Genomic DNA, 23,890 nt, shown 5'->3' with positions numbered 1-23,890 from the left:
CTGAAGGACAGAGTTCAAAGCCTTAAGTCTGCTGTACATTAGAAAATTAGGTTGATCAAGCTGACTCAATCAGGGATGTGAAAAATCTTCCTCTGAGTGGTGTAGTAAAACCAACCATTGTAAACAGCATCAAGTGGCCTGAATTCTTCCATCGTCCTAGCGACTGCCTCTCAGGGATGGGGATTACCTATGCCGATGGGAGAAACGCTCCTGTCAGCATAGGTAGTGTCTACACTGAAGCGCTGTAGTTGCACAGCTGTGTCTCTGTAGCATTTTGAGTGTAGACAGACCCTTAGGGTTTAACTTCACACACACACACCCACCCACCCACCCCAGATTGGCCCCTGCTTTTGACCTTGTCTCTAGGAGGAAGTTTGCACAAAAATTTCCCACTGTTGCTACCACCAGATCAGCTTGATTGGTGGTAGCATCAGGGAAGATGAGATGCTGGTAGCTAGCAGTGTTTTAGGCACCATGCTGTGCAGCCCTGCCCTGAGAAGGGTTTGGTGAGACAGCACCTTAAAATGGTGTTGGCTGCCTGTGGTTGCAATAGTGTAGAACTTCTGCTGCAATTTCCTTGCATCCCAAATGTCGTAAGTGAAAGCCTAATGGAGCCATAAACTGTCCAGATCAGTGCATTTTAAAAGCGAAGGGAGAGGCTTCTTAGCTATGAAGACCCGAGTTGAGGTCTACACTAGAGACTTTTGCCGGCATAGTAATGTTAGTCAGGGCATGTAAGTGACATTTTTCTGTCAACAAAAGCACTAGTGTAGAGGCAATTACACCAGCATAAAAGTGGTTTGGCCAGTATAGCTTATGTCACTTGCTAAACTAGTATAAGCTATTCCGGCAAAAGCACTTTTTTGCCAGCATAAACTGTATCTACAACAGAAGGGTTTGCTGGTATAGCCATACCTTTTCTAATGTAGACCTGGCCTTAGCGTTTCTTCTACAGCAGCTCGGGACCTTGCTGATACCTAAGGCAGAGCAGGCAGCTGCCTTGTCCCTACCTTAGATATTAACACATCGGTAACTCTCTTGCTGGAGAAATACCACTTCCTGAACTCAGGACTTTCAAGCTAGGGTGAAGCAAGAACTGTGTTTTGTCTTGTGGGGGGTTTTTTTGGGTGGGAGGGAGAGAGGGGGGAACAATTTTCTTCTGCAACCAACCTACGTTGAAGCTCATGCATCTATTTATTAATGATCTGGGATCCCAAATAGCCTTTTTTTTAAAAGGCGTTTTGTTTCAAATCAGTTTATATTCAGAATGTTTTAATTGTGTTGAAGCTTTTTTTTAATGGCATTTTGTGACACCACCTGACTTATCTTTGTCCTCAAACAGAAATGGTGTATTATTTAATGATTTATATTGACTTCTGTAGCCTGAAAGCACTTTACAGAATTGCAAACCTTGGGCTTGATCCTGGCCTCCGTGCACACCAATAAGTTGTTTTCAAAACCACTGGGACTCCCTTGCAATCGATGATGGCAGTATGTGATCTGCCATGGGGGTCATTTCACTGCACTCTCTTCTTGAGTGGAAGGCAGCAGCTGTTACAATTATGTTAAGAATTCTACATCCTGCTGTGAAAGGTGCTTTATGCCAGGCGTCTTCAGCATGGGGGCTTGCCAAATAGGTTTAGGGGATTGTGATAACCTCACAAAGGGAATTCTGGATGTCTGAATAGAGGTCCCAAAACTTCTCTGATGTGATGAGAGGTCACAGTAAGGAAGTGGCTGAGAACTGCTGTTTTAGAGTGTGTAATGAGCACAGATGCTTAGTGTCACAGTTTCAGGGTAACTGCATCTATATTTCTTTGTGGATGCCCTTCATGCACTTAAAGGTTTCCAGCTCCCAGCCATCGCCTCTCATGGATGGAGACCTGTGCCTCGCTTCCTTGTGACTAGGGGTTTTAACGCTGCACAGCTCCCTGATCTACACTGTACTAACCCCAGCAAACCAATCTCCCATCACCTCTGCTTTGCTTTCTCTCCGAGGTATTGCCAGCAGTCACAAGTTACCACACAGCTCTTTCTAAGCAAGCAGATTTATTCATAAGTAAGGCTAAGGTTTAGTCATGGGCATTTTAGTAAAAGTCATGGACAGGTCGCGGGCAATAAACAAAAATTCACGGCCCTGTGACCTGTCCATAACTGTATTATATACCTGTGACTAAATCTTTGGTGTTCTGGGGGGCTCCGGGGTGCCTGCTGGTACTCGTGGTGGGGGCTCCGGGGCGCCTGCTGGTGCTTGGGGGGCAGGGGGAGTGATATGGGACCACCGCTGCTGGCAGGAAATGACCCCACCAGCCCGGGACCACCGCGCTGCTGCTGGCATGGGACTGCTCAGAACTGTCGCTGTTACGGGGGTGGGGGGGGGCGGTGCAGCTGGCCCTGGGGCTGCCCAAGCTGCTTGGGCAACCCTGGAGTCAACCACACCTGCCAGCTGCAGAAGTCACGGAATCCGTGACCTCCGTGACAGACTTGCAGCCTTATTCATAAGGGAAAAACATTGCAGTGAATGTATATAAAAACTATAAAAGAACCTATATACATGCTAAAAAGGTCACTCCCACCCCACACCCCCGCGCCGACATAGGTGTCAGTCCTTCAAATCCCACAAGTGGGTTTTCCCTGTGGTTACGAGTTCTCATCAGTCTTTAGATCAGGAACCAGATTGAAGGCCCTGAGTCAATTTAAGATCAGGCTGTTTATCTAGATGTTCGGGGTTTTTTTTTTTTCATGTTGGTCTCTGAAGAATCCAGTTTAAAGCAGAATATGTACACTTTCCCAGGACGTGGTACCTCTCTGGAGGTGTTATAACCTGAATGATTTGCCTACTCATCCCTTTCTGTTTTCACTTCCTGCAAGAGCTGCGATAACCCTCCTCCCATGGAATGTGTGCAGTTCCTAGTCCACACTGATCCATGCCCTTAATGCAATGCAGTCTCCCAAATATATTGCAGAAAGCTGCCCATCTGTCACAGTCAGGGACTTGACTTTAACAACAAGCATCTGAAGAAGTGGTTTTTTTACTCATGAAAGCTGTTAGTCTTTAAGGTGCGACTGGACTCCTTGTTGTTTTTGTGGGCACAGACTAACACGGCTACCCCCTGATACTTGACCTTGACTTTGTGTCTCCTTGGAAGGGCACAGGTTTATCCTGCTGGGATACTAGTGCACTCCTACTGAGAGTAAAGAATGCTACCTATTTATGAAAACCAGAAATTGCCCTATATCATTTGCTAGTGTTTGGAAAATTAAAGCTTGGGAGTGGGCAACCAAAGATGATCCCTTCTGGGCTAAATCATTCTATCCATCGGAGATGGCGGACAGCAAGAAGCGTCCTGCGGGTTGGCAGGATTTTTTTTAAAAGGCATGAAAATTATGGGATATGGATGGCATTATAGGATGAGGACAGCTGCATGATGGGAACTTGTCTCCTAGCTCCCAGAGTTCCCTGCGTGACTCATTTCTACCCCATAACACATTGGGCAAGTCTCCCAAAAGGCTTTGCACTGGAGAATGGCTTATGGCACACTGGGATACCTGTCTATCCATGATGCACCACACCTGGCATCAACACAGACACTCCTGGTGAGTACACACAGTGCCAGCACAAGGAGCCAAGTACGCGCATGAATGAGCTATCTACTAACTGTGGCAGTTCTATGCCAATGTAACTGGTGTTAGATGATTTGTTGTGCAGACGTGGCCTTGTTCTGTATGCCAAGACTGCTATGCAGTGTCATACACCACATTGGTAAAACTACGTGTTCAACGTACGTATGGCTTTTTTTTAATGGTACGCCTGCAGCCATGCTAATTTGTGCTACCAGTTCCTTGGATGTCACAAACTGAGTTAGTTTGTGGATAGGAGAGAGAGGGTCTTGCAGGAAGTGCTGGCTTATTTGAAATGCATTTGTAAGGCAGTTGCTACAGTAGTCCTTATCGCTATGCAGATGTATAAATAAATGCAGCAGGTGGTGCTCTTTCTTCTGAGTCAGTACAAAGCTAGTGACCCAGGATAGCATTAGGGCAGTGTTGCAAAACTGTCATGAAAATCTGCCAGCTCAGGCACAATGTTGACTTGCCGACTTACCGTGCTATTAAAGATGATAATGTTATATGAGGAGAGAACATATTTTACATGCTGATCAAAAAAATAAAAATTCTTTGCTGTGGGGCAAGTAAAATTGTGTAAAGTTGTGTTAGGGAGCACGCTTGGAGGTACCTTATTTGAGGTGAGATGGAAAACTGCCGCTCTAAGCGTTTTGGGACATGAAAGAACCCATGGCGCTCTGGGAATGGGTACCAGGGGATGGATCACTTGATGATTACCTCTTCTGTTCATTCCCTTTGTGGCACCTGCATTGGCCACTGTTGGAAGACAGGAGACTGGGCTAGATGGACTTTGGTCTTACCCAGTGTGGCCGTTCATACGTTCTATAACGTTACAACCCCAATGCCTTTGCTAAATTCCAGTTTGGAAAACTGTTCTGCTTTCCTAGATCCACCTGCACTTTCTGTGGGTGGTTTGTATTCTTCTTTTCTCTTTAGCTTTGTATAGTGTTGCTTTGCGTGTTGTTTGCTGTGGAGCCAGGTAAAGTGATCAGTATATAAACACTTCTGTTTTTAAATGGCTTTAGGCCCTCTTAGGGTTTCTTGTTTTGTCCCATTCCTCTGGTGGTTTTCAGAAATCCAAAATGAAGCTAATCTTGCAGCCCACACATAAGAAAATCAAATTTCCTGCTGATCCGAGGTGTCTGCTGGATGTAGAAACACTGAGTCATAAAACTGGAGCTATTGAAAACTTGGATAAAATTAAACATGCACTTCCAAGGTATCTGTTTTCCTGTTCCGCTTGTTTGTTTGTTTGTTTTTGGTGTTGTCCTTTAACTGGGGGGGGGGGGGTTGTCATGCATTATTATATTTTGCTCAGGGGTTATAGTGTGCTCTGTTCTGAACAAAGCTGGGATTGATAAGGCCCCATCTGGCCATCTAAATAGACAAGCAATACAAGTCAGTGACTCTGTGCATGCAGTAGCCATGAGAAGCATTAGTTTTCTCTTTTTGTTTTATTTTAATATACTAAATACTGCTTTCTTTGCTGGATTAACACTGATCGATTTGGGGACTAACTATGTCTTCTGGGGTGATTTGAGTCAAGGTGATGCAGTCACTGGGTTCACACATTTGTCTTTGTGAGGGCTGAGAGACAGGTTTGAAATGAACACACACTTTATAAATAGATTTATTTCTCATGAAATGTATAACGGTGTCTGTTTCTCAGGAATTGTATTCTGGGTATTTTTTTTATTACACAAAATAAATGAGCACTAGAATTTCCCAACTGATATGCTATGCGGGGATGTCTTTAAAATTTGATAGGCATATTGAATCCTTTTAGATTAAAGGATACCAAGCCTTGAAGGGTGGGATTTTTTTTAAGAGGCTAAGAAATACTATATATGTATCTTGTATAGTGCCTCCATACGTACTGTATCCCAAAACACTTTTCAGAGTTTTTAATAATAAAGTGCCATAATAAATTATATTTGTGATATTCAGTATCTCATTGAATTATTTTATCCTCTCAGAAGCATGCTAGGCGCTTCACAGAAGATGAGACACATTCCCTGCCCTAACGAGTTTACTCTCAAAATTTTAGACCTGATACAATAAGTGAGGCTGCCAAACAGAAGGAGATGGACAGGGTGAGGAGGATGAGGGTTACTGCCTGAGCATATGGCAGTGACTTCCTCAAGGATGTCGTAGTAAATATTATTCTCCTATGGTGGCACCACGTTAGAAGTGAGTTTCTAGCAAAGGGTTTCACAGAGGAGGGGGTAGTGACATGGCAGAGCAGTGTGTGGAGGGCACTCTGAGCTCAATCCTGCAAGCTGCTGGGCACACTGGTCCCAAGCCAACCAAGAACTTAAGCACATACTTAAGCATGTGAGTAGTCCCCTCACATGCTTAAAGTTAAGACTCAGTGAGACTATTTGCACATTAAAGTGAACCATGTTCTTAAAAAGAAAAGGAGTACTTGTGGCACCTTAGAGACTAACAAATTTATTTGAGTATAAGCTTTCGTGAGCTAAAGCTCACTTCATCGGATACGTTCAGTGGAAAATACAGTAGGGAGATTTATATACAGAGAGAACATGAAACAATGGGTGTTACCATGCACACTGTAACAAGAGTGATCGCTTAAGGTGAGCTATTACCAGCAGGAGAGCGGGGATGGGGGGGGGAACGGGACCTTTTGTAGTGATAATCAAGGTGGGCCATTTCTAGCAGTTGACAAGAACATCTGAGGAACAGTGGGGGGGTGGGGAAATAAACATGGGGAAATAGTTTTACTTTGTGTAATGACACCTCCACTCCCAGTCTTTATTGAAGCCGAAGTTTATTGTATCCAGTTTGCAAATTAATTCCAATTCAGCAGTCTCTCATTGGAGTCTGTTTTTGAAGTTTTTTTGTTGAAGAATTGCAACTTTTAGGTCTGTAATCGAGTGACCAGAGAGATTGAAGTGTTCTCCGACTGGTTTTTGTTATAATTCTTGACGTCTGATTTGTGTCCATTTATTCTTTTACGTAGAGACTGTCCAGTTTGACCCATGTACGTGGCAGAGGGGCATTGCTGGCACATATCACATTGGTAGATGTGCAGGTGAACGAGCCTCTGATAGTGTGGCTGATGTGATTAGGCCCTATGATGGTGTCCCCTGAATAGATATGTGGACACAGTTGGCAACGGGCTTTGTTGCAAGAATAGGTTCCTGGGTTAGTGGTTGTGTTGTGTGGTGTGTGGTTGCTGGTGAGTATTTGCTTCAGGTTGGGGAGCTGTCTGTAAGCAAGGACTGGCCTGTCTCCCAAGATCTGTGAGAGTGATGGGTCTTCCTTCAGGATAGGGTGTAGATCCTTGATGATGCGTTGGAGAGGTTTTAGTTGGGGGCTGAAGGTGACGGCTTGTGGCGTTCTGTTATTTTCTTTGTTGGGCCTGTCCTGTAGTAGGTGACTTCTGGGTACTCTTCTGGCTCTGTCAATCTGTTTCTTCACTTCAGCAGGTGGGTATTGCAGTTGTAAGAATGCTTGATAGCGATCTTATAGGTGTTTGTCTCTGTCTGAGGGTTTGGAGCAAATGCGGTTGTATCATAGAGCTTGGCTGTAGACAATGGATCATGTGGTGTGGTCTGGATGAAAGCTGGAGGTATGTAGGTAGGAATAGCGGTCTTAACTACTTAAGGTCTTAATACTGTTCTTAAGTGCTTTGCTGGTTCAGGTCCAGAGTGCTCCATGCCTCTCGGGATCGAGCCCACCACACGTAGTTGGCAGCATGCAGAAAGACATGGACACACTCAGGGGACAAGTGGGTGAAGGGTGGCATCGCTGGAGCAGCAGAGGGGATGGGATGAAACGTGTGACTGGATGAGTAGGTGGGGTGGAATTATGTAGGCGACACAAGTATAAATATGATGCTGTGGATGCTTGACAAATCAGCCAATAGTCAGAGGACAGGAAGGTTGTGGGGGAATTGGAGAAAGCTGCATCACTCTGTTACATACTCTTCATCCATGATATGTAACCTTTATGAGTAGGTAGGTGGACTCAAGCATGGTTGTATGTATCCTTGAAACATGATATAGGTAGCTTGTACTTCTTGCTAATTGTGATTCACCAGCACCCACTTCCGTATTTGTATATTCTGAGGATAACTGCGCTGAAGTCAGCATGGGAAGATGAGGAAATGCTGCATGCACAGATTGTGATCTGTAGTCCTTATTTGTCAACAAAGTTTTCCAAGTGCAGCAATAAGTGAAAAATACACACGCGTTCGCACGTTTGAACAGGCCAGATGACGTCAGGTCTGAATAGCTGAAGTGCAAAAAAACGAAAAGATCTGAATCATCTGAAAGGAAGAAAAACACTTTTGGGTCCCACGTTCTGCTAACTCAGAAAGGACTGAACTGATTCTCTTACCAGATGCGAGGAGAAAAGAATCACTTATTGAGCTGAAAAACGGAAATTCAGCACAAAGGGTCCTTCCCCCCCCCCCCCCCCCCGGAAAGTTCCAAGAGCTATGCGCCCGTGATAGAATAACAGAGCCTTCTCATCTAGAGCTAGTTCATGGTCACAACCGTATTTGAAGTGCCTGTCCATAGACACCACGTATGCCACCTTCCACTCTATTAACAGCAGTGCCTAGAGACCACAGTCAACATTGGAGGGCTATTGTTTTATGCTCCTCCTTCCCCCTAAGAGACTAGAGTCTAAATAAACAAGACAGATAAGAATCATCCCTGTTTTACTGGTGGGGAACTGAGAGCCAGAAGGCCAGGTTTTTAAAGACACTTAGGGCCCCGATCCGCCAAGGTATTCTGACTTCTAACTTGCATTGATTTCATTTGATTTCAATGGCCCTTTGGTGCCTCAATACCTAAAGGCGCAGAGAGGTGTCTAGTGGGATCAGTGGGAGTTAGGAGCCTTGGGTGCTTTTGAAAATCCCAATAGGCACACAAGTGCCTTTCGAAATCTAACCCAGAGAGTTTAAGGATGGGGTTTTCCAAATCCTCAGTGCTTACCTACCTCCTGCATAGATTAATCATGTTGATTCAGATATAATTTGCCTATTGTTTCTGCTCCTTTTCTCCCTACCTCTGCCTTATTGTCAGATCCTTGGGCTATCCTTCTTGAATGTCGGGGAAGAGCCAGCATGTAGTCAGTGCTACCATACAGAAACATCATCATCATTGGGGTGGGGAGGGAATGACATTCTCTCTATGTGAAATATACCCGATCTAAACATTGCAAACCATCCCAACTGCTAGTGTATCTCTAATTGCCGGTCAGCTAGCTCCTTTCACTCTTGCGATGGGATGGCTGCAACAGATCAATATTAAATCTCTGATTTAAAATGTTCCCCTTTTCCAGCTGACGAGGAACACCAGCGAAATGTGGCAGCCGCAGTGGCCAGGCCTCGGCCTCACACCGATGAGCGGGGAGAAGGGATGCCCAGACGCCGAAGGAACATGGGCAGCAGGATGCTGGCCCAGAGGAGAGCGCAACAGGCTGAAGATGGAATGGAAGGTAACTTCTGATTCAGCTCTGCTCTTAAAAACGGATTGGGCTAGCAGATGAGCTTGGTTTGGGTTAGGAACGAGGTAAGTGTTCCCAGAATGTCCCATCTAGCTGCACTGACTGGAGACTGCATAGCCCAAAGCTGACCTGACTTAATGTCCTGATAATCTGAAGGTAAATTTACACACGACTTCCTCCAGTGTGTTAGATCTCATATCACTAGAGGTAATTTGCCCATCACTGAAATGCAGCCGCTTCTGTGATGGATTGTGGCAGCCGTTCTGTGCCAGCGACACTGTTTCTAGGATGAAGAATACTGTTTTTTTTTCCCCCAGTTTGAAACTACAAAGGGAAATTAGGAGGAAGGCAGAACGTAGGTAACCAGGTTAGAATGTGGCCCCTTCACCAGGCTAACAGTTCAACCCTGTGAAAAGTGCCAGGGGATCATAGGGTACAAACAGAATTGGTACCTTGGCGTTTATACCCTGCCTCAGCAGCACAAATCATTGGTTTAGTGCTGTCTTAGAGGAAAGAACACCACATACTAAACCACCAGCTCCACTTCCTGCAGCATCTGGGTTTTCCTTAGTGGGCTCCTGTCCAAATACTGATCAGAGCAGACCCTGCTTAGTTTGCGATTGTATCAGATTGGAACACTGTGTGGTGTAGTTGTACGTCAGTGTGGACAGCGTCCCATAATTTTGTTTTGCATCTTGAGTTAGTAACCACATTATCTTAGTGTGGTTATGGTCAGGAAAGTGCCTATAAGTAACAGCATTTACAGGGAATAAAAAGGTATTTGCTGACTTTTCTAGCCAAACTACCTCTTTGTCACTCCACACCCATTAGCTCTGCAGAGCCAGTATAGCTGTGGGTGAATGAGTAGGCTTGCAACATCAACAGCATTGTTCACTGAGTTACGAACCAAAAGGACACTGCTGGTGTCAAGCAAGCTTGACTCTCAGATCCTAGGTTGAGTTTGGAGGGCTCCTATCCAAGTGCTGGTCAGGGCAGACCCTGCTTTGCTTGAGATTGCAGCACTGGCTGATACAGTATCGTAGGGGGTGGAAAGGGAATCTTGTCATTGATAAACAGAACATGATTGATCAGCAGTCAGTAAGACATAATAAACATGGCACGGCGTGATACTTTGTCTTGGAGAAAATCACACTTTATCAGCTTTTATTTTCCTACTGTTTTTAGTAGATGTTTGCATTTGCTTTGGCAGGTAAATGTGCCATCGAAGCTAATTATGTTTAGCCATGTCATACATGGGAGATTGACAGGGCCTGAACTTTGCTGTTTCTTTGGATGCGCTGGCACACTTGAAAGACACGGAGATCTAAAAGTCTTTTGATGTCTGAAGCCTGGGCCACTCAGACTTTCTCCTGAGGAGCCAAATGTGAAGCTATCAAAGCACAGCTGCTTACGTTAGTTTGCACTTCAGCAGTGGAAGAATAAATGTCATCAGCCCATATAAATTCTTTTGTGGCTCAGTGCACACAAAGGCAAGTGACTTAGCCCTTATATAAAGTTGTCTTTAAATTGACATCTGTTTACTTGTTTCTTTAGTCTACATCAAATTAAGACAACTCCTTTTTTACCTTGGTGTCCCTTTTCTCACTTCTATCTTGTGCTGCTGGTACACTCTCGAGTACATGAGCACAGTGCTAATGCATCGTGGAGAGAGCACGGGCACCGAAAATCGTACAGTGACTGGACTTGCAACCACTTTTTGTGGACTTGCTGCTCTCTTCTGCGGGCTGCCTTTAGATCAGTTGCAGGCTGTAATTCAGGCATCCATGATTTCAGTTGGTGTGTGCTTAAAATAACCTGCTCCTCTGTCTGTTTTCTGTTTTGGACTTGTATTATGGATCAGATGCTCTGGTCTGGCTGAGCTTTGTGCACAGAGCACCTTCTCAGTCCCCTGGTCCTGGGGCTGGTTCTGTGCTGGCCTGGTTCCTGACACAGACTTAAAGCAGACCTAAAACTAATCTACACCAGCTGCCAAAGTTCCCTTTCTCCCTAAGTACTCCCTTATGTTGAGAGCTGAGAACGCTTTGACATAGGAGTCGCTGCAGTCACCAGAGGATCCCCCTATGCCGGGTGATCCTTCTGGGGGAATATCTGCTTTGTCCTAGGAGACTGGTACGAAGCAACCCTAGCAGACCTGAGATTTGGGCCTTGTGTAATCTTTGTTCAGACCTGGGTGTAGGTGGTGGAGATTCTTTTCCATCTTACAATTAAAGTTCCTTGCTAGAATAAGACCCCTTCAAGGGAGGAAGGGTGACCCTGTACTTTTGCTGACTCTACTGCGTTAAAGATTAATTCAGAAGGTACCTTTGTGATCATCTGGTGTGATCTCCCATCTAACACGGGCTATGGAACTTCCCTGAAATAACTCCTGTTTGAGCTAGAGAATTCTATTATTGTTATTATTTATTATTATTTTTAAAGATAATCTTGATTTAAAAATCGCCAATGGCGGAGAGTCCACCATGACCCTTGGTAAATCCTTCCAATGGTTTATTACCGTCACTGTTAAAAATGTGCACCTTATTTCCAGGGTAGCTTCACCAGCCATTGGATTTTGTTATATCTTTCTCTTCTAGATGGGAAGAGCTTATTATCTAATATCTGTTCATCAGGTAGGTACTTATAGACTGTAATCAAGTCTCCCCATAACCTTCTGTTTGTTAAGCTAAAGAGATTGAGCTCTCTGGAGTCTCACTATAAGGCATGTTTTCTAATAATTTAATTATTCTTGTGGCTCTTCTCTGAACCTTCTCCAATTTACCGTATGCTGCTAGGAACAGGATTCTTGTTCATAGCATCTAGTTGTCATTGCTTGATTCTTGTGTCCAGCCTGTTGAATTTGTATTTTAATCTCTATAGGTGCTTATAACAAGCTATCGAAATAAATTAGATGAAGGCTTAATTTTATTTACTGAACCAGATATCTAGATATTGAGGGTGTGGGGGGGGGAGGAATAGTTAATAGAAAGAGAGATGGAAAATGATTATTTGGGGGCGTAAAATACCCACCCTTAGCAAGTAGAGCTAAATCAAGTTGAAATCTTTTTGTGGCTGCTTCTTCCTGCAGTTGGGGTGGGGCAAGACATCTGAATAACTTGCAGATTGGCACAGAAAACAGGGCTGAAACACCTAACGCCAACGATTTCCCCACAGACCCCTTGACCCCTGGTGTGTAGGCAGGCTCCTTATTCAAGGGTTCTGTGTGGGCTGTGGCAGGTCATGCAGGCAGGCCTGTTAGCCAAGTGTCCCATGCGGGCTTCACCTGCTGAGTAAAATTGTCAGTGATTAGCTGACTACTTAAAGAAGGTCATCTCTTCTGAGACTAACCGGGTCTATTAATAACCTGCTCGGATCAAAATGGTGGGACAGACTTCTGACAGAGTGATTCTCAAAATGAGTAAACCCAGTGAGCTATTTTCTAACCTCCTTATTTCTAAATTGGCTTAGAAAAATAGGGTTGGACTGGCAGGTGTTGATCATCCAGACCACGGCAGTGGTGGTGCTGCTGCTATTAATGCTAGTTGCATAGATCTGCATGGTGCTGGACAAACAGATGACAAAGCTTGTGCTCTAGGGGGCTTTCAGTCTAAGTTAGGCATAACACAGCAAGATGGGCAACTGTTGGGGACCTTCCGGGGGCTGGCATGACAACGGTGAAGATAATGAATAAATGTATTGTTAGGTACTGAATGCTCCATGTTTGTGTTTAAAATATTGATAAGTTGGGGGCGGGGTAGAGTAGAGAGGAAGGATGACCCAGTGGTTAGGGCACTAGCTTAGGGCTTGGGAGACCTGGGTTCAGTTCCATGCTCCACCACAGACCTTCTGTGTGAATTTGGGCCGGTCACTGAGCCTTTCTGTGCCTCAGAAAGAACAAGGGAGGAATTTCAAGTAAGAATGTGTGTTTGCAAAGCTCAGGGTTTGCATGTGAGAGTGAGTTTGCATGGCTCAGGAACGGCATTAGCTGAAACCAGCTTTGAAATCTCTTTAGTTGGTTCAGGTGGAGGTGGCCTTTGTTGGCTCTGACTTTCACTGATTCACCAAAGGTTTGAGCTCATATCTCTGGTGGAGCCTGTTTGTTTTTAGAGTTTAATGGTTCTGCTGAAAGCTTTTATTCAGACATCAGATTGAGTGGCAGCCCTGTATTTAAGCTGGGTATGCAAGCCCAGAGTAGTGGCTTGTTGCCACTAAAATGCTAATAAATTTGTTAGTCTCTAAGGTGCCACAAATACTCCTTTTCTTTTAGCAGTGAAGTAGTTAACTTTCTGGGTGCTTTAATTTTCTTTGGCAAGTTCAGAAAAGTATCTAGCCTCCTATGGGTTTACTCAAATCTTCTGAGGCCTTGATTCCAAGTAAAATGACCCAGATCCCCCAAGAATGCACATAAAACCATACAGCGCCTTGCACAATGGGGCTGGGCCCTCTGAGTGTTACGGCAATAAGATAATTCTTATTGTTTATGCCACAGGACCCTCTGTTTATCTGGAGAATAATGGCTGCTCTTTGTTAATTGTAAGACAGTCATCTCAAATGAGATCAGAGCCCCATTTTGCTAGATGCTCTACAAAGTATAATGAAAGATGCTCCCTTCCCGAAAGAGATGATAATCTAAACAGACAAGCCAGATAAGCATGGGAAGGAAAACCGGCACAGAGAGGTGAAATGACTTTTCCAGGGTTCATAGCAGGCCAGTGGCAGAGGTCTCCTGATTCTCACTGCAGTGCCCTAGCCCCCAAACCATGGAAAACATCAGCATTTTGGGAGCTATGGGTTCATCTCTCTGTGCTGCTGTTTGTGTGTCTGCAGACTCGGGAAGACAAAACTCAGTTTGCATTGGGTCACATCTGGAAGATTATCCTTGTGCCCCTCTACCTGTAATCAAATCAGCATAAACCAGTAGAGCCCCCAGAGGAATGCTGGCACAGCAAGGTGTGCCACTGAGCACCAGGACAATCTAGCTTTTAAAGTATAAGGTAGTAAAAATCCCAAATTAAACATAGCCGATTAAAACGTAATAGTTGACATTCAGTTCCTTTACTTACCTCCTGAGACCTGGTGCTCAGCATGGTATGCTTCCCCCGGAAAGTATCAAATGCCTAAAGCTTGCTGTCAAGTATCAGGGGGTAGTCGTGTTAGTCTGTATCCACAAAAACAACAGGGAGTCCGGTGTCACCTTAAAGACTAACAGATTTATTTGGGCATAAGCTTTCGTGGGTAAAAAACCCACTTCTTCAGCTTGCTGGACGGTTTAGCTGCTTAGTTGTCAACTGCTGCCGGAAGCACATAGAAACTGCAACGTGGGCCCTTACAGGGCTTTTTCTGTTTGTTTTGTTTTTTAAATCAGTTTGCTTTTTAAAATGCACAGGACTGATTTGTGTAGCACAGCGTTGCCCAAACTTTTCTGGCCACAGAACACTTTTTACCCTATTACGGAACACTTACAATATTATTTTGGTTTTCAAATAAAAAATGGCGTTATTTATTCTCAAATGTATTTTATTTTATAAAACAAAGCAAAAATACAAATTTAAAATAACTTGAACTCACAATTTCTAACTGGAAAGCGCATATAAAGTAGTACAAAAATCAAGTGCAAGAGTCAAAATTAAAAACAGTCTTCTACTTTAGAAAAACTGTTTTTATAGATACAAACACCAAACAAATTAGATTTTTTCTGGGAAAATCTATTTTTATAAACAGAAATACTGATTTGGATTTAATGGGATTGGTGTTTCTGCTTTTTTCTATCACAAATTCACTTAATATTAGGAATAATGCTGGAAAGTTGAATCCTCATGTCAGGCGCAGCATCAAGTCTATTCCTATATTTGATTTTTGTTGCAGTATAATACGAAAATCTCGTCTCACACAAATAAGTTGTAGCAAAAGGAAGGAGCACTCGAACTGCACGTTTAGCCACATTAGGGTACTCTTCTATTTAGGCTGCTCCAAAAATTATTCAGCAGAAGAGCCTTAAACTTTTGTTTCCAATCAGAATCAGAAATTAAGTCAATTAGGCTTTCATAATCGTGTGCAGTAAAGCCGACTGGTTTGGCTGTAATTACAAACGGATTTCAAACCCAAGCATTGTCGTCAGTAGTTGTAGGAAAATATTCTAATAAAGAGGCTTGCAAGTCACGAAAGTGCTGTAAAATGGTGCTGGAAACTTCTTCATGGGCTGTAGAATTTATTTCAGTCAGAAATTCATGTAGTGTAGGGAAGCAGTCGAAGTTATTCTGTTCTACAGAAGATGCCCAGAATTCCAGTTTCTTTTTTAATGACACAATTTTATCCATTGTAGTAAAAATGGTCACATTCTTTCCTTGCAGCGATAGATTAATGTCGTTTAATTTTGCAAAAATGTCTGCAAGGTACGCAAGTCTCATTAGTCACGAGGAATTTGTCAGTTGTTAAATTTTTGTCCTGAATTATCTGAAGTGAAGAATACCAGTAGTTCACTACGAAGCTCAAAAAGCCTCACAAGCACTTTTCCTCTGGATAGCCACCTCACTTCCATATGTAAAAGAAGCGTTTTGTGCTGACTACCCATTTCCTCGTACAAAATTTTAAATAACCTGGATTGAAGTGGTTGAGATTTGACAAAATTGATAATTTGTATTGCTTTATCGAGCACAATTTTCAGATATGCTGGTATTTTTTTTTTTAACGGCAAGTGCTTGTCTGTGTAGAACACAATGGCTCTTAGTGCTTTCTGGTGCCACACTTACGATTCGCGTTACAGCTCCCTTCATCTTCCCGATCATTGCCCGAGCACTGTCAGTACATACATCATTACGTTTTCCCCAACTAATTTCATGCTTTCTGATAAAATTGTTGATGCAGTTGACTATTTCTTCTCCAGTCGCGTAGCTTTGCAGAGATTCACATAAGAGCAGCTCCTCTTCAATAACGTTATTAAATCTATATCGGACAAATAGTAGTAGCACAGCAAGTCCTGAAACGTCAGTGGACTCATCTAGCTGCAATGAATACTCGTGGCAAACTTTCAGTCGGCAAACTAGCTCTTTTTCTATGTCATCAGCAAGATCTTTAATATGGTGTGCAACAATATTATTTGGCAACTGTACAGCATCAATTTTTTTTACCAGACTGCTCGCTCAACATGCACGTTACAATATCTTTCGCGCAAGGCTTGATGAGCGTTTCTCCAATACTGTGAGCTTCTCCAGCAAGCGCTAAACGGTAACTTACTTGATAAGATGCCTCTGTTGCACTTTCGTTGTCTGTTTTAGCAATTTTAATTATCCAAAGTTTACAATTTCCAAGTGAGTCATGCTGCCTCTTGAAAAATCTTATATCTTTGTCTTTGTATTTAGCGTGCTTGGTTTCCAAATGCCTACAAAGTTTAACAGGAGCTAATGAACTGTTCGCTAGTATTTTGTTGCACACAACGCACTGCACATCAGAAACGTCTTTATTTCCAACACACGTAAAACTGAAAGACAAATAACTTTCATCATACCTTCGTTTCGGTCTTTTAACACCTGCTGCTGTTTGGTTTTTTTATATACTTCGGTGGAAATTCTTTCACCTTGGATAACTCACTACTACTAACAGATTTTGCGGCAACAAAAGACTGCGATTGTTCATCCTCACTTTGAAGTGTCACAATATTTTGCTCGTTTATTTCGGCCACGGTTGGAGTACCAGAAGAACTTGCTTTTTGTTTCAAAGTTCCTTCTTTTAGCCACAAATCCATAGTGATTAGGTTTAGTGACAATATTTAGAAATACTGCTTTTTGTCAATTTTTGTCACAAATATTTATATTGTTTCGAGTGAAGCTAGTTTAGTTGTGCTTATTGCGCACACAGTAAAGACCCACCGGTTTGAACGTGTTGAGTGAATGTTATATTCAGCATGGTGTAAAGAGAATGGTGTGTGCATACTGCTGCAGTTCGCAGCCTCGAGCGGAAGGGGTACGACGTCACTAACTGAAACGTGTCTGAAAGGGGTAGACGTCAACATGCTTGCGTGCCACGTTCTCTTTACGCCATGATATTCAATACGAGATCTGTCAATAACCAGAAAAAGAGTTTTGTTAAATTATAGTCATTCAAAAGTTTTTGTAAACTACGCTTCAAATATGCCAAATTTAAAATTGAAAAATAATTTAAAGACACTTGTTTTTAATTACGATTCTTTCACGGAACACCTATTCGCATCATGCGGAACACAGTTTGGGAAACGCTGGTGTAGCATTTAAACCTGCAGCTGTTCATAATTTTGACATCTGAAACAGTGCCTACGTAAATTCACCTTGAATAATTCTATGTTTTGAATGTATTTTAAATCCTATTGTTTTTTTGAAATGCTCATTAAATAGTGGATCCTATGTACACCTTTTTGGGACGACTGAATTTATTCTAAGGTGGTAAATTGGGAAGTTGTGCGCTATTTTACTTGAAGGTCAACCTGCCGTGAATCACTGACCATTTTTAAATCAAGGATTGGATGTTTTTCTAAAAGATCTGTGCTAGGAATTATTTTGGGGCAGTTCTCTGGCCTGTGTAATGCAGGAAGTCAGACTAGATGACCATTGACAATGATCCCTTCTGGCCTAGAAATCTATCAGTCTGCCTGACTACTAACTCATAAATACTTCTCACTTATTCGCAAGAGTGCCATGCATCCACAGATACCTAACTACATTGTTCTATAAACGTTAATGATGCCTCACAAACTGCTTTGAGGCAGGAACTGTTAGAGCTCTATTAATGGATGTAGTCATTGGATTGCGCTTCTAGTTTAAGCAAAATAAAACACCGTAAAACCTCTTCAGCACAGCACAAAGTTTAATTGTGCACTTTCCATGACTACCATAGTCTTCATTAGAGAAGCACCCGTAAATAGTATACGTTTTGACCTGCATTTGTTGTCAGGCTGCATTTTTATAGCAATCTAGATTTCCTTTACATCAGTAAACAACGTGATGTGGTTTAGCACTGGCCACCTTTGTCCTTGAGACATTTCAAGCCCAGACATGAGTGAAGGAGGTAAGTGTGTGTGGTTTCTCAGTTATGCCATATGCGCTTGTTCAGAAAAGGAATTTCAAGTGGTTCGACTCTTTCTCAAAGGAGCCTATACCCTTTACGTACTGCACTTGGCTGTCATCAGCGTACGCTGGTTTTGTGGCTACAGATTAATAGGCCAGCATCTTGTTTGAGTCCTAAAATGGATCACTGATAAATCTTTTCTCTTAAAAATAAAATAAAATAAAAGCGGCTTGCATGACTGTCATGTTAGTCATCTTATTGCCCATGCTTTTCCATATGGTGGATTGATTTGTCCCCGTCAGTGGCCATGTGTAACAAAGATTCCTGTGTAATCGGGGTTGGATGGATTTCTGAAGCCAATATCTTAGTTGCTTCATGTGTTCATTATCATTTGTACTGCAGTTGTTTCTGGGACCCCAGTCATGGATCAGGGTCCCATTGTGCTCGGCACTACAGATACATAACAAAAATATGCCCCCCCCCCCCCACCTGAAGAACTGATAGTCTGTCAGTGGTTCTCAAACTTTTGTACTGGTGACCCCTTTCACATAGTAAGCCTCTGAGTGCGACGGCCCCCCCCCCTTATAAATTATCATAGAATATCAGGGTTGGAAGGGACCCCCTACTCAAAGCAGGACCAATCCCCAACTAAATCAAAATTAAAAACACTTTAAAATATATTTAACGTCATTATAAATGCTGGAGGCAAAGCGGGGTTTGGGGTGGAGGCTGACAGCTCGTGCCCCCTGAGGGGTCCCGACCCCCAGTTTGAGAACCCCTGGTCTTAGTAGTCAGAACTGAAGCTGTGGGGCTGGATTCTGCTTCAGGATTCACCAATATAAAACAGTTTACTTCAGTGGACTTACCACTTACATTAGTGGAACAGAGCAGAATTTGGTCCCTGATCTACAAATCCAGAGCCCAACAGCAAAAAACGGTTGTTAGAGGAATACAAAGAAGTGCTGATGAGTCGCTCACTAAGTGCATCTGAATGCTGATGAATGTATTACTAAAAGGTTATTTGAAAAGGGGGCATATCTACAGTGTGTGTAGATTAAATGCAAAACAAAAAAAGAAAACCCCACAACCCCAAACCAGAAACTATCGAGAAACAGTCTTAAAATTTTGCCTGTACATCTGGGGAAGCTCAAAAATGCGTGGCTCCTACATCAGAATTAACCTCCTTCCCCCTTGCACACACACACCTTTATCGTCTGTTGTTGTACATGCCTGAATAGATGCAGCGTGATTAAGCTGTAGTGCTGTGGTGGTAATAGCTGTGTGTGAAATCTCAAACGCGATGCTGCATTGAACATCTATTCTACCACTTTAATGAAGGCTGTAACTCAGCAAAGTACTTCAGCATGTACTTAAGTCCTATTAAGCACATAGATGGGCACGGTGTTAACTTGAAGCACTTTGCTGAATCATGGGGCCCAACAAAAATGTCTAAAGAGAGATGTGCATTTCTAGCAACTGCACATTCAAGGAAATGTGCTGCTGTCTTGAGGAAGTGGGTCTTGTGGGATCCCATCAGACACTTCATACTGGAGAGAGGAAGATGTTAATGGTCAGAGGTCAGGGACTTATTTTTGTCAGTCCCCGACAAGTGTTTAAACAGCATCTTCTCTGTCATAATCACTAAACTACTAACATTAACATAGAAAGCATACTCACAATTAACAATTTTTTATATACTTTACCTCAATACTACTATCCCTCTAGATTCCAAATGAGAATTTCAATTAGACTTCTTAACCAGGATAAAAATTTACTCTCTTGCTAGACTGAGAGCCAAACACGGGTACAAATATCCCATATGCAGACAAGCCCCGAGGAGCCAGTAAGACGTTTAGATCTGACAACACTATGCAAGCCTTTTAGGGCAGGGATTGTGTTTTCTTATTTGCGTCTGGAAAGCACCAGCCATGCATGTGGTGACTCCTAGAGAATTGTGAATCAGAAGGGTGTAATTCCACCCAGGGCATCTGATGATGCGTCGCTGGCTTTGATATTGCCACGTGATCCAGAGTCAAATTATTTTCACACTTGGCAGCAGCTTCTGAAATGTTACTATGTAAAATGTGAGTGGGCCTTGTGCTTTCTGTGTGGGGGAGGGAGGGGGAACCCTTCTGAACATCTGGCTAGTACGATTTCACTCTTACTGAAACCTGGGCTGAGAAGTCTGCCTCTCGTTTATTTCCTTCCAGAGCGAGTGAACAGTGGTATAGTTCGAGAACAATTTACAGAAAACAAATTTAGTAGAGAAGGCATCTACTTTCAGTAGTCTGTCTATAGAAGTATGTGTTTCAGTTTGTGAAACGGGCTGTGTCTAACATGCCTCGGGATACACCTTCAAAACCTAATCCTATCAAAGAAGAAGGGTACCCGATCCCTCAGCCACCCAAACGTCCCCTCTGGCAAATGCCTGAGTAAATCTGGGCCTTGCCTCATGCCCTAAAGGTCAGCAGACTTCAGCTCTGTCAGACCAGGAAGTAAATTCCATGGGGGGAAAGGGTCCCTTATTGAAAACACACTGCAATCAAAACCCTTCACATTTCAGCGTAGTGACTGTCGTATCGCCAGTTCCAAGCATTCAAAAATCTTGAGTTGGGCTCCAAAAGTTATGATTATATATCAAATCCCATGGGCTTTTTTTATTTATTTATTTTAAGATGAAAGTGTTCTGGTTTCTGAGCCATCAGGATGCACTTGAGTTATGTTTGGGGGGTGGGTTTTCCGCCACAACCATGTAAGCTAGAAACTTTTTTAAAGTCAACACCTTGAATAATCGCATCAGGGATGTGCATAATACTTCACATATAAGTAGGGTCATGAGGTCCCTCTCACAAGGATTTTGCAGTCCAGGACTCCAGTCCTGCAGTTGATTTATGCCATGTAGAGTCCCAATGAATCTCTCCTTGAGCATAGGGGTCAGTCTACTCTGCTGGTGTTGCAAGATTGGGGCCCAAGTTAGGCAGGTGAATGAGTAATGAGACCAAACATGTGGCATGTGAAGAAACAAGGGGACAGAATATATGTTGGGGAGGGAGAATGCTCTTAGAATCATAGAATATCAGGGTTGGAAGGGACCTCAGGAGGTCATCTAGTCCAACCCCCTGCTCAAAGCAGGACCAATCCACAAGTTTTTGCCCCAGATCCCTAAATGGCCCCCTCAAGGATTGAACTCACAACCCTGGGTTTAGCAGGCCCCAATGCTCAAACCACTGAGCTATCCCTCCCCCCAGTCTTCCGAAGACTGCTGCTCATTGATCGCTTGATCAGCATATGTTTAGGTGTGCAAAAATGCATACACATTTGCACGTTAAATTATCATGTTCCACAATTGCAGAAATTGGACTTGCAAATGGCCAGTTTTGTTGTAGCAAGCCATTTGTTTGTGCAGGTCTGTGACTGTGCATGCAGGCTATTAAAGATCAAGCCCCTTATATGCATTATATTCCTTGGAGGGTTTTATATTTTTTCTTTAAAGGGCAGACATGGGGGATGGTAGACAGCATCACAGTGCAGATTACTGATGGATAGAAAACCTCTAAATGCCATCTTTAAAATTGACATAATTGTTGCACTAGGCTTGAAGGTAACAGGAAAACAAAATCCCTACAGCTGGATGTTAAATTGTAAAAGTAGGTGTGTGTGGTACGTGACTTTGTTCATATGTAATGAAAATTACGTTTAACGGGTGGAAAGCAGGAAATGTTGATGATAAACAACCGTTCTTCAAAGGATCCAGTAAAGTTTACCTCTGACTTCACCATACATGTGCCTGCCTTGTAAATCTATTCTGTGGTTTGGCAGCCTCTTGTGAATGTCGTTTTTTCCCCCCTTTTTATTGGATCTTGTCAGAGCTTTGGCTGTCTTCTCATCTGCAGCTCATCTCTCTTCAGAAGCAGGGAATCCAATTTCCTGAGAGCTATAAAATGTTCTTTTCCCCTTTCTAATGCAATGTTGCAGAGGAAGATGATGGAGACGAGGCTGCAGAATTTCAATTGTCTGGGAAAATCGGAGCAAAGAAACAGAGGAAACTAGAAGAGAAACAAGCCAGAAAAGCCCAGAGAGAGGTGAGTGTTTCCTGCCATGTCTAAAGCACAAAGCAAAGGGCCGGTGATAGCTGACCTAGAGGAGGCAGGAGTTGTTCTTTGGTCACAACAGCTGGGAGGTTTATCAGGGGGCGGGGGGGGGAACCCGCTTTGTCTCAGAAACACCCCCTCACCCCCCCCCCCCCACAAATCTGGAAGAGCAGCTGACAGTTGTGACTGTGTAACACCGACAGACCATGGTTGTCAGTGGGTGGGATCGAACTGGGGACCTCTGGAGCTTAGTGCATCAGCCTCCACCGCATGAGCCAAAAGCTGCTGTAGTAGCAGCTGTGGAATGTCTGTGCATTGCTCCGTGCTCACCTGTAGGGGGAGGTTCCCCTCCCTACTCCAACCACTGGGCCGGTTCTCCATGCACAGCCTTGTCCACTTGTTCCTTGGGGATTGAATGAGAATTTGGTGACATAGGCAAGCTGTGTCCTTGCAAAGCCCGTTGAAGTGTGTGGGAGCTGAGCATTCAGTCCTTAGGCCAGAATTCAGCAGAGAGCAAACAAAAAGCCTAGAAACCAGACATCTCTTTGCTATGAACATTCATCCGTTTCCTAAATTCTAGCTCTGCATATTAAATTACCAGTTGAATACTCTGGATTTTTCAGTTACACTTATTTAACTGCTGCAAGTCCAGGGGTAACTAATCAGCAACAGCAAACCCTCCTAAAGCCCATTAGTATATGACTCAAGTTTTTATACGTTAATTTCTTTTCCCTGTTCTACTTTACTGGCCTGCAATCTCCGTAACCTGGAGTATGGTTTGTAAAAGCTTGATGTAATTGCAACAGACTTTTGCATAACAGAGAAGATGCTCGCCACAGCACAGAGTGAACAAAGTAATAAGAGCGTTAAACAGGTCTGTTGGGCTGAAATTGACCTCTGCACAGGGTCAACACAAAGCCACTCAAATCCCACATAAGCCCTGCTTTAAGAAATAAAGTGGTGCCTAGATCTTACACACGGGGATTAAATTTACCTCGGCTGACTGTGGTGATAAGTGCTATAGGTAGCATATATCGTAACAAATACTACGTGATTATATATAGTCTTCCATTACGATCCTCTCTTCACTTGCGCATAACTTTAACCATTTTTGGTTTTTACTTTCCAAGCTTGATCTTTTATGAAAAGTTTGAGCAAAATCAATTAAGTTACTTTGGAGTTAGATCACTGGTTTTCAACCTGTGGTCCACAGACCCCCAGGGGTCCGCAGACTAAGATTTCCAAAGGTGGTCTGCACCTCTGTTTGAAAATTTTTAGGGGTCCACAAATGAAAAAAGATTGAAAACCACTGAGTTAAATAAAGGGTGTGGGAGGGCAGAGGAGAGATCCTTTGTTCCATTTTCAAACAAGCTGATTTTCTCTTTTTTTTTTTTTTTTTTTTTTTTTTTTTTTGCCACACACTTAACTCAAAACCCCTGACAGTTAAAGCTGAAACGTTCCAGGTGGCACATTCTCAGTGAGGATGAGTCTCCTGGCTATTTAATTTAAAAAACACAAATTAGATCAAGTATTTTCTGGAATGGGGAGAAAGGGGAAATAGTAAAGAAATCAATATAAAGATATTTTAAGCAATAGTCTAAATCATCCATTATGAATTATTTTTTTCTCCTTGGAACAATTTGTGTGTATTGGTGGCTGGTTAT

General features: G+C 43.1%; 1 protein-coding gene across 1 annotated transcript in view; it reads left to right on the top strand.

Moving 5' to 3' along the window:
• The window catches only part of DDRGK1 (DDRGK domain containing 1), a 48,957-nt gene that overhangs the window by 1,515 nt on the left and 23,552 nt on the right, over positions 1-23,890 (top strand). The window contains exons 2-3 of the mRNA XM_074951930.1: positions 8,938-9,093; positions 22,111-22,217. Of these exons, the coding sequence (XP_074808031.1) occupies positions 8,938-9,093; positions 22,111-22,217 (263 nt within the window). The remainder of the gene's footprint in view (positions 1-8,937; positions 9,094-22,110; positions 22,218-23,890) is intronic.

This window comes from Natator depressus, chromosome 4, assembly GCF_965152275.1.
Source record: "Natator depressus isolate rNatDep1 chromosome 4, rNatDep2.hap1, whole genome shotgun sequence".
NCBI lineage: Eukaryota > Metazoa > Chordata > Testudines > Cheloniidae > Natator > Natator depressus.
Note: the sequence above shows the minus strand (reverse complement) of the source record. Positions and strands in the feature narration are given on the sequence as shown.